The following is a 12,132-nucleotide window of genomic DNA, read 5'->3' as shown; positions in this document are numbered from 1 at the left end:
AGATATTGATATTATCCGATTTTCAAATTACCAAATAACTCTACGGACAAATCCCATAACATTTCAGTATCTCTACGTTGCCCCAGTCTTGCATTGATAAAAAGGTATTGTGCAATTTATTTACATCGCATATGGACCGAATGTGGGTAACCAGATCCACTATCTTCAAGTAGCTTTTCTAGGAGGACACTTCAACATGAAACCATTGTTCGCTGGTTTTGGGTAGTGCCATAGCTTCTGTTCCATGGTCTCCCAGTGACGTGGGGTAGTGTTCTCTTGCTTGATGGTACAATGAGGTTTACTATTTCATGTGATTCCTTATTTCCTTACATCACTGGGCTATTTTCACCTCTCTGAGGCCCATGGGATTATAGCATCCTGCTTTTCAAACTAGGGTTGTGGCCTAGATAATAATAATAATAATAATAATAATAATAATAATAATAATAATAATAATAATAATAATAATAATCCATCAAATTGGAAATTCTTCAGTATTGAATTCATGCTTCAGTTAAACGCCCATTACAAACACGTTAGTGCGGCATCACGCTTTTAAGAATCTAATTCATGCTTCATGTCTGTTCCGATGTTGATTGCTTAAAACTATAACAATGATAACAATAGGAACAAAGCTATTGTTGACCTAGATGTTGGAGAAGATCACTTATTGTTCGAAGCGGCCTTCCTACATATCGAAAAATAGTCAGATTCAAATTGAAAACAGAAAAACAACTTTTCATTTACGTCATTTTGTACAATTGGTCAGTGGCTCTCAGTTTTTTTATATTCTTTTGCTATTGCAAATTCACATTAAATAAGTCCTATTCAGTCTTTGCTGTTTTGTCTGTTAGGTCCCCTGGGCTTATAGCATCTTGCTTTTCCAACTAGGGGTGTAGCTTAGCGAGTAATAATAATGATGATAATAATGATAATAATAACAATAATAAAAATAATAATAATAATATGTAGTGAAGATATGTTTTTTATAGTTTTTGCATTTTAACTAGACTTTTTTTTTTTTGGTAAATTCTGTTTTGGAGTTCATATAATGAAGATTTTTTTTTTTTCATTTTAACCAGATAATTTTTTTTAGTGAGGTACGTTTTGATGATCATATAATGAAGATATGTTTTTTTTTTCTTTTTTTATTGCTTTTGCAGTTTAACCAGATCCAAATTGTTTTTTTTTTTTTTAATGAAGTCTGTTTTGGTTTTCCTAAAAAAAAGTCCACTTATAGAAACTATAATTATCATTAAATCTTTATATCTGGATAAAATTATTATCATTATTATTATTATTATTATTATTATTATTATTATCCATATATTGATACGATAGCGATTGTGTTATTTATTTATTCATTTTGTGTCACGCTTTAAAGAAAACGGAAATAATTTCATAGTATACTCTTACAAATTCACATAGGACTTTGATACTTAACCAAAGCACATCTTATATAATTTTCCCAATTTTGTCTCTAGCACCTGACTTTTTTTTTTTAAATATACCAAAATTTGAGTTCTATCAATTTCCATAACCTAGATTAAGATAATTAGTATTGAAAATATCATTACGTGTAATTTACACGGGTTCCGCTAGTTATTGTAATTATTATTATTATCATTATTATTATTATTATTATTATTATTATCATTATTATTATTATTGTTAGTTTTATTATTATTATTATTATCATTATTATTATTATTATTGTTAGTTTTATGACTATTATTATTGCTATCATGTATGTGTGTGTGTGCGCGCACGTGTACAGGCTTAGGAAAAAGCTCGAGCCGTTAGTTAATCTTCCAGACTCCATTGTTTTAGTTTGACGTCCATTGCAAATAGGTGGGATCATGTCTTTGGAAATACCTTCTCTGTATCCTGTTTCAATGTTGTTCTGACATTGATTGCTTCAAAACGATAACAATTAGAACAAAAGCAACCAGGATATTGTTTAGTTTGATGTTGTGGAAAATCAGTAAAGTGTTTGTAATGCTGCCTTTCTACATATCGGAAAATTATCAAAGCCAAGTTAGAAACAAAGACAAGTTATTATTTTGCCAATTTTGTTCTGCACAGTCGATCAGAGGATGTCTGGTTTTTAGTTGAACACTCACAGTTATATATTATATTCGACATTTTTCATATTTTTTATGGTTATAGCCTCTGTTTACCTTCTTTTATTGCTATGGAAAGAGGATATACAGTTCAAGTATATCAGAATTATTTTACCTTAGTGAAAAGTGTTTTTTTTTTTTTTTTCAATATTTCTTATGTTTATAGTTTGTTTACCTTCTTTTATTGCTATGGAAAGAGGATATACAGTTTAAGTATATCAAAATTACTTTACCTTAGTGAAAAGTGCTTTTTTTGGCAATATTTCTCATGTTTATAGTCTGTTTACCTTCTTTTACTGCCATGGAAGGAAAATGTACAGTTTAAGTATATCAGTATTATTTTACCTTAGTGAAAAGTTTTTTTTTTTTTTTTTTTTTTTTTTTTTTTTTTTTTTTCTTCAATATTTCTTATGTGTATAGTCTCTGTTTACCTTATTTTACTGCTATGGAAAAAAGATTTACATGTTAAATATATCAGTATTATTTTACCTTGGTGAAAAATGTTTTGATGTTTATGAAAAACAGAATCAGTAGAATATATAATAAAACTTGAATAATAACTGATGTGTCTCCCCCATGGGATTCGAAAATGAAAATGAGGAAAATTACTCAGAATATGATAAGTATTATTTCAAGAAATTTATTTTTTAGATTCCATCCGTGATTATGATTTAGGGAAAAAGGTAGTCTCTCTTTCCTAGATGTTGAACGCTAATATCATAAGATTATTAAAGCAATTGTCAATTGTTTTAGGTTTGAAATTTTGTTTTTATTGTTTAATGAGAAGAGCTAAAAGGTATTTGCTAGGAATAAAATTGAGAAAATGCTTTTATTTTCTTTGTAACATATTGAGAAGGTTTTTAATGGCGTCAAACGATACAGTTAAGATATTTACGAAGACTACTGTCATGTAAGTTACGAAATATACAGTCACAATATATAAAAAAAGATACAATTATGTAAGTTACGAAAGTGACAGTCAAGATATTTACGAAAGACACAATCTTGTAAGTTACGAAAGACAGAGTCAAGCAAGTTACGAAAGACACAGTCAAACAAGTCATGAAAGACACAGTCAAACAAGTTATGAAAGACACAGTCAAGCATGTCATGAAAGATACAGTCAAGTAAGTTACTAAAGACACAGTCAAGCAAGTCATGAAAGATGCAGTCAACTAAGTAACGAAAGACACAGTCAAACAAGTCACGGAAGACACAGTCAAACAAGTTACGAAAGACACCGTCAAGTAAGTTACTAAAGACACAGTCAAACAAGTTATGAAAGACACAGTCAAGTAAGTTACTGAAGACACAGTCAAACAAGTTATGAAAGACACAGTCAAGTAAGTTACTGAAGACACAGTCAAACAAGTTATGAAAGACACAGTCAAGTAAGTTACTGAAGACACAGTCAAGCAAGTTACGAAAGACACAGTCAAACAAGTCATGAAAGATACAGTCAAACAAGTTACGAAAGACACAGTCAAACAAGTTACGAAAGACACCGTCAAGTAAGTTACTAAAGACACAGTCAAACAAGTTATGAAAGACACAGTCAAGTAAGTTACTGAAGACACAGTCAAACAAGTTATGAAAGACACAGTCAAGTAAGTTACTGAAGACACAGTCAAGCAAGTTACGAAAGACACAGTCAAACAAGTTACGAAAGACACAGACAAACAAGTCATGAAAGACACAGTCAAACAAGTTATGAAAGACACCGTCAAGTAAGTTACTAAAGACACAGTCAAACAAGTTATGAAAGACACAGTCAAGTAAGTTACTGAAGACACATTCAAACAAGTTACGAAAGACACAGTCAAGTAAGTCACGAAAGACACAGTCAAGTAAGTTACCAAAGACACATTCAAACAACTTGTGAAAGATACAGTCATGTAAGTTACTAAAGACACGGTCAATCAAGTTACGAACGACCCAATCAAGTAAATCACGAAAGATACAGTCAAGTAAAATTTGAAAAATACAGTCAAGTAAGTTACGGATGATACAACCAAGATATTTAAGAAAGACACAGTTATGTAAGTAACGAAAGACTCAGTCAAGTAAGTTACGAAAGACACAGTCAAGCAAGTTACGAAAGATTCTCAAGAATGACACGAACTATACAGACATTTGGAAGATAGAATAAAAGCAAGTTACGAAAGATACAGTATAAAATGACACGAACTCTATGATAAAGACATAGAAGATAGAATAAAAGTAATTAGTAACATGATAGAAAAAAATAACTCTTATTCCATACATGTGTGAACAAAATACCCTTTCCTATAGATGAACAAGAGCCCAGCAGGATATCCAGCCAAGACTGTAAACCTGAGTTTCTTTTCCTAGGGGCGTGTAGAGGAAATCCCTAAGAGTCGTATAGAATCACGTTTACTGCCAAAGTGTTATTTTTTCTATTGCTCTTTGAAGTAAAGAAAACAGATAGACTTGCTATACTGTACTATTTGTCAGAGAAGGTCTGTATATTTCATACAGAAATGTTGGTAGAAAGGTCAATATTGAAGGAATTTTTAGTTACCTCAGCCAACTAAGTTAGGAGGCGGTTATGTTTTCGCCCTTGTTTGTTTTTAATAGAACAATTTTTTTGACACAATTTTACTCATAGAGTAGTGAAACTGTCTGGGATCAATTGTTCTGTTGAGACGTGGAAGTGATTCAATTTTGAAAGTCCTAGGTCAAGGTCAAGGTCAAACAAAATGTTGAGAAAAAAGATGCCGTGGCGGAGGTCACAATTTTACTCATAGAATAGTGAAACTTTCAGGGATCCATTGTTCTGTTGAGACGGGAGGGATTCATTTTTGAAAGTCCTAGGCCAAAGGTCAAGGTTGAACTAAAGGTTGAGATATAAGCTGCCGTGGCGGAGGGCACAATTTTATTCAGAGTAGTGAAACTCTCAGGGATCAATTTTTATGTTGAGACGTGGAAGTGATTCAATTTTGAAAGTCCTTGGTCAAAGGTCAAGGTTAAGATCGAACAAAAGGAGAAATAAGCTGCCGTGGCGGAGGTCACAGTTTAATCAGATTAGGGAAACTTTCGGGGATTAATTACTATGTTGAGACGTTTAAGTGATTTAATTTTGAAAGTCCTAGGTCAAAGGTCAAGGTCGAACAAAAGGTTGAGAAATAACCTGCTGTGGTGAAGGTCACAATTTTACTCAGAGTAATGAAACTGTCAAGGATTAATTGTTATGTTGAGAGGTTGGAAGTGATTTAATTTTGAAAGTCGTAGGACAAAGGTCAAGGTCAAGGTCAAACAAAAGGTTGAGAAAAAAGGTGCCGTGGCGGAGGTCACAATTTTACTCATAGAATAGTGAAACTGTCAAGGGTTAATTGTTATGTTGAGACGTGGAAGTGATTCAATTTTGAAAGTCCTAGGTCAAAGGTCAAGGTAAAAAAAGAAGGTCTAGAAATAAGCTGGCGTGGCGAAGGTCACAATACTACCCAGAGTGATGAAACTTTCAGGGATTAATTTTTATGTTGAGACTTGGAAATTATTCAATTTTGAAAGTCCTAGGTCAAAGGTCAAGGTCAATGTCGAGGAAAAAGGTCTAGAAATAAGCTGCCGTGGTGGAGGTTACAATTTCAATCAGAGTAGAGAAATGTTCAGGTATTAAATGTTATATTTAGACGTGGAAGTGATTCAATTTTGAAAGTCCTAGATCAAAAGTCAAGGTCAAGGTCGAAAAAAACAGGTTCAGAATGCCCTGGCGGAGGTCTCCGCTCTACTGAGTGACCCTCTAATTACAAGTATATTGAAAACGACAACGTTTCTTTTAACTTTTTGAAATACGAACCTGATATCACAGCATATTTGATAAAGCACTTATGCTGAAATCCAATTATCCTTATCCATGTGGTTTGTTGATTGTTTCCAAAAAATATATCCAGACTTTTCCTCGTTCGTTACCAATTAAAGTTTCTATATTACTTTGAAAATGATAATTAATAGGCCTACTTGATTTAAAAAGTTATGAAGGGATGAGATCGCTTTAACTTTTGTAGGCTAATCATTTGTTTTCATTTGCGTCCAGGTGGTTGGAATGAAAGGGAAGATGTTGTTAGAACTAGAAAAATGAAATCATCGTTCATGCTAATTGTTTTCTTAATTGATCATCCAAAAATAGCCACAATTCGTTCGTGCATTTATTATTATTATTATTACTTGCTAAGATACAGCCATAGTTGGAAAAGCAGAATGCTATAAGCCTACGGGTTCCAACAGGGAAAATAGCCCAGTGAGGAAGGGAAACAAGGAAAAATAAAATATCTTGAGAAGAGTAACAACATTAATATAAACTATAAAAACTTTTAACAAACTAAGAGGGGAAAAAAGGATAGAATAGTGTGCCCGAGTGTACTCTCAAGCAAGAGAACTCTAACCAAAGACAGTGGAAGACCATGGTACAGAGGCTATGGCACTACCCAAGAATTGAGAACAATGGTTTGATTTTGCTATATATTAGGGACTTAGGCTCTGAATACCTCTGATCATTATGTAAATATGATCAGTCTCTAGGGCATTGTCACTGTCCCTTGCCTCTGCCATTCATGAGCAAACTTTAAACCCTAAACCATCCAAATGGAGTTGCTATAAATGCCAAAATCTCTATCTTGGGCAGTGCCATAGCCTCTGTACCCTGGTCTTCCACTGTCTTGGGTTGGAGTTCTCTTGCTTGAGGGTACACTCGGGCACACTGTTCTATCTAATTTCTCTTCCTCTTGTTTTTTATAGTTTATATAGGAAATATTTACTTTATTGTTGTTACTGTTTTTAAAATATTTTTTTAATTGTTAATTACTTCTAATATTTCCTTGTTTACTTTCCTCGCTGGGCTATTTTCCCTGTTGGGGCCCCTGGGCTTATAGCATCCTGTTTTTCCAACTAGGGCTGTAGCTTAGCAAGTAATTATAATGATAATAATAATAATAATAATATTAATAATAATAATAATGTTTCCTTTCCTTACTGGGCTATTTTCCCTGTTGGGGCCCCTGAGCTTATAGCATCCTGTTTTTCCAACTATGGTTGTAGCTTACCAAGTAATAATAATAATAATAATAATAATAATAATAATAATAATAATAATAATAATCTGGACTTGCTTACGCCAGGACTACTCAGGAATCCTTTTTTCTAAGGACGTCTGAGGAATCCTCAAAGGATATTTTCTCCCGAGAGATGTAACTATACCATTATCGGTACGGGAATCTGATTGTGTTGCTTAAAAGCCTTTTAGACTTGTATTCAGTCATGTTTCATAATGGAAAGTTTTGTCTTGAAACAAGTAAATGATGTTAGAAATCGACGATTAGGAATATCTTTCGTTATAAAAGTTCTGAAAAGTTATTTCTCAGGGGTAGTGATATTATTCAGTTTATTGTTATTATTATTATTACTAGCCAAGCTACAACCCTAGATGGAAAAGCAAGATGCTATAAGCCCAAGGGCTCCAATAGGGAAAAATAGCCCAGTGAGGAAAGGAAATAAGGAAATAAATAAATAATGAGAATAAATTAACAATAAATCATTCTAAAAACAGTAACAACGTCAAAACAGATTTGTCCTATGTAAACTATTAACAACGTCAAAAACAGATATGTCATATATAAACTATAAAAAGACTCATGTCAGCCTGGTCAACATAAAAACATTTGCTCCAACTACATGGGATTATTATTAGATTATTCAGTATTAGTTATACACTTGATATGGATTATAAGAAGTAGATAAAAGACTATCTGGAAACTATGAATAATTTAGTGCACCAGAACCGTCAAAAATGATGGCTAATTATTTAGATAAATTCCACACACTAGCACACGACAGTTTCGGCAATTTCTGGGAGATTGAGGTTTGCGAGTGTACCTTTCGGGGTACCTTCTGACACCAAGGTATGACTATTTCTTCTCCCCATACCCAAGGGATGGGAGAGACCGACTAGTCATATATATTTCAATGCTGTTGAGTAGGACTAGAAAGAATGATATATATATATATATATATATATATATATATATATATATATATATATATATACATATATATACATACAGTATGTATATATATATATATATATATATATATATATATATATATATATATATATATATATATATATATATATATATATATAACTAGTAACATTTTCGCTTCTGGCAAGCTTAAGTTTAAGGATGAAGAGGACAGCAAGAAGACTTCGGATCATCTTACATATTTATTCAACACCAACGTTTCGGGAATCCATTCCCATCATCAGGGCTACATAAAACATGAAATTATGTTTACATTAGAAATTAATCATACATTTTTGCTTAAAATTGCTTTGGTATAAAAAATATTAAAAAACGGTTAAAAGAATCAAAATACAGGAACCTAGACGGTATATAAAAATATGTGGCTAACAGAGGTCCTTTACAATTATTATGATAAAAACACTTGTGATCAAAATGGAATAAAAAATATACATATATGTAAATGAATGGTCGAACTTACTGTCAAGAGATGTGGCTGAAAACTATAGGAATATTTGAGAAAATTCTTGAAGAATTTTCTCAAATATTCCTATAGTTTTCAGCCACATCTCTTGACAGTAAGTTCGACCATTCATTTACATATATGTATATTTTTTATTCCATTTTGATCACAAGTGTTTTTATCATCATAATTGTAAAGGACCTCTGTTAGCCACATATTTTTATATACCGTCTAGGTTCCTGTATTTTGATTCTTTTAACCGTTTTTTAATATTTTTTATACCAAAGCAATTTTAAGCAAAAATGTATGATTAATTTCTAATGTAAACATAATTTCATGTTTTATGTAGCCCTGATGATGGGAATGGATTCCCGAAACGGTGGTGTTGAATAAATATGTAAGATGATCCGAAGTCTTCTTGCTGTCCTCTTCATCCTTATATATATATATATATATATATATATATATATATATATATATATATATATATATATATATATATATATATATATATATATATATATATATATATATATCATTGTGTGGATGCTTAAGAATTTAAGGTAATTACTAGCTAAGTTTGTCCAAGTAAAGTCAGATGATCTGTTAACAATAAGAAAGTATTGTTTTTTATGAAAAGTGAGAAAACTAACGACTAGAAATACTAAATTCAAAAAGTTAAATTTCCTCTGTATTATTCCCCATACTCATAACACATATTTATCCAGTAGCATTTTTTTAATAGGTTTTTAGACTGGTGGAACATGCTGATATGCGTCTCTCTTCATAGGTTTCATATGACATATCTAGTTTAACGTTGTTACTGATCTTAAGGTATTTTATATTCCTTATTCACTACTTCTCATATAGTTCATTTATTTCCTTTCCTCCCTAAGCTATTTGTCTCTGTTTGAGGCCTTGGGATTATAGCATCCTGATTTCTTTATCTATTTCAGATATCTATTTGGATAACAACATGTTATTATCTACTCTTATTCTTTTGAATATTTATTATTATACTTCACATTAATCCGTGTTTTAAATTCCTTTATGTTAATAGTCTTAAATAAAATGAAAAATGAATATTATATGGACTTTTCCATTTGATAATTTTTTTTCCTGCGTTAGTTACCATTCTGAACATGTGTTACGCCGCAGATATTCCAATTAGAACATCTATTACGCATTCCCAATTGGTATTCGCGGCCCATCTCTCTCTCTCTCTCTCTCTCTCTCTCTCTCTCTCTCTCTCTCTCTCTCTCTCTCTCTCTCTCATATTCTTTATATGTAGGTATTAATGTAGGTTTATTTATTGTTGGTAGTGTCATAGTTTTTTCTTATATTTTCATTCTCTCTCTCTCTCTCTCTCTCTCTCTCTCTCTCTCTCTCTCTCTCTCTCTCTCTCTCTCTCTCTCTCTCTCTCTCTCTCTCTCTCTCTCTTACAAAACTGGACAATTTGTAATGATCTCTAAAATACACACACACACATATATATATATATATTATATATATATATATATATATATATATATATATATATATATATATATATCTGTGTGTGTGTATGTATGTATGTATGTTCGTATGTACATCTCCTCAATATTTACTGTCCCTTTCATTTAGGTTTAATTTGACAGAATCACACTTGATCCTTACGGACAGCGAGATATTCTTCAGTCGCTTCTAGAAATGGCCTCACTCCAATTCTAATCATGTCGGCTCCCTTTTAAGATCCCATTATCCCTGGCCCAGCCCCCGAAAAAAAAATAGGGTTGTAACGTCAGGAAGTTCTATTTTAAACCCCCCCCCTTTCAAAAAAAAAAATCACGATTTGTACCGAAACTTAACCAGAACATTATGCTAATTAAACACATTGTGAACTCTCCTTATTACATTCCGGTAGATTTATATCTAAGCGTTGGACCTCATTTGGGAGAATAACTCTTATGGCGTCTTTGATTTAGAGGTCTTTATTGCTTGTAGTTATGGCCGACTTTTGAAGTGCCGGAAGCGATCGTAATATTCTCGTCAAAATATGTCGTTTATATATTGTTTAGATTTGGGTGTTTTAACTAATTGGCTCTCAATTTCATAGAGAATTTTTATTCTAATTATATTTGCTAATTTTGTATAATTTATGGAGTAATTTTTTGTATGAATATTTCAATATTGTGATTAAAATATATCGTTTACATATCGGTTAGATTTGGGAATGGGAATCGTCTTTATTTCTTTCATTACAATATTTGTTTCTGTACATCACTGGCATTCTCAAAAATACTCTCTCTCTCTCTCTCTCTCTCTCTCTCTCTCTCTGCTATTTCACTATTTCTGTTAAGTAAGACTTTTGAGACCAATACCAGTCAAATTCCATCATATAAGATTATACATGAAATGAAAGAGATCGATGATTAAATAATCTAAACAATGTATCGATATCCAAAATTCTAAATATGCTAGAAAAATTACTAATAAAAAATCGCCACTCTATTTACTATGCCCCTTACCCTTTAGGTTTCAGAGAGAGAGAGAGAGAGAGAGAGAGAGAGAGAGAGAGAGAGAGAGAGAGAGAGAGAGAGAGACTCCATTTGCTTTTTGGTAAAGGAATGAGTTTAAACGCTTAAAAAGTTTTTATGATTTTGTCTAACTTATTCTTGAACTCGTTTACCGTGTTACTGTTCACTACATCCGCTGAAAGTCTGTTCTAAGTATTTGCTATTTTGTATGTAAAGAAATTATCACTTTCAGTGATGATGTACCTTTTCAATTCCAATTCGTATCCGTTGCCTCTTGAGTGATTTGTGATAAGAGAGAGAGAGAGAGAGAGAGAGAGAGAGAGAGAGAGAGAGAGAGAGAGAGAGAGAGGGAGAGATGGATAGATAGAGATAGGTAGATAGCTAGAGTCAGAGAGATAGAGAGACAGTCTGAGAGAGAGAGAGAGAGAGAGAGAGAGATGGATAGATAGAGATAGGTAGATAGCTAGAGTCAGAGAGATAGAGAGACAGACAGAAAGACAGATCTCTCTATCTCTCTGACTCTAGCTATCTACCTATCTCTATCTATCCATCTCTCTCTCTCTCTCTCTCTCTCTCTCTCTCTCTCTCTCTCTCTCTCTCTCTCTATATATATATATATATATATATATATATATATATATATATATATATATATATATATATATATATATATATATATATATAAATTTCTACCTCATACTTGGGATCGAACGCTAGCCCCTTCTAATGAAAGGCCAGGTCGAAACCAACCATGCCACGAGAGCCCATAAAAGGAAATCTGAACCTGACACTAATCTAGCTGTCCGAGGATTTACCTGGTGAGACATCAGTCTCTTTACCAGCGAGTTTTACCAGATTTCCCCGGGCCACCACGTGACACAATTGGTAGTAATTCATTCAAATTACCCCTAATGAGTCAATATGGATAAATATCAACACAACATCGTGTTCAAATAGAAATAAATTTCTACCTCATACTTGGGATCGAACGCTAG

General features: G+C 32.4%; 1 protein-coding gene across 1 annotated transcript; it reads right to left on the bottom strand.

Annotated features, from left to right (window-relative positions):
- Nucleotides 1-3,298: 3,298 nt before the first annotated feature.
- LOC137622023 (protein TsgA homolog) lies at nt 3,299-4,018 on the bottom strand. Its single transcript, XM_068352509.1, has one exon. It carries the CDS (start codon nt 4,016-4,018, stop codon nt 3,299-3,301), a length of 720 nt encoding a protein of 239 aa, XP_068208610.1.
- Nucleotides 4,019-12,132: the final 8,114 nt, after the last annotated feature.

The sequence above is a fragment of the Palaemon carinicauda genome, chromosome 2, assembly GCF_036898095.1.
Source record: "Palaemon carinicauda isolate YSFRI2023 chromosome 2, ASM3689809v2, whole genome shotgun sequence".
NCBI lineage: Eukaryota > Metazoa > Arthropoda > Malacostraca > Decapoda > Palaemonidae > Palaemon > Palaemon carinicauda.
The sequence above is the reverse complement of the archived record's forward strand: the minus strand, read 5'-3'. Positions and strand labels throughout refer to the sequence as shown.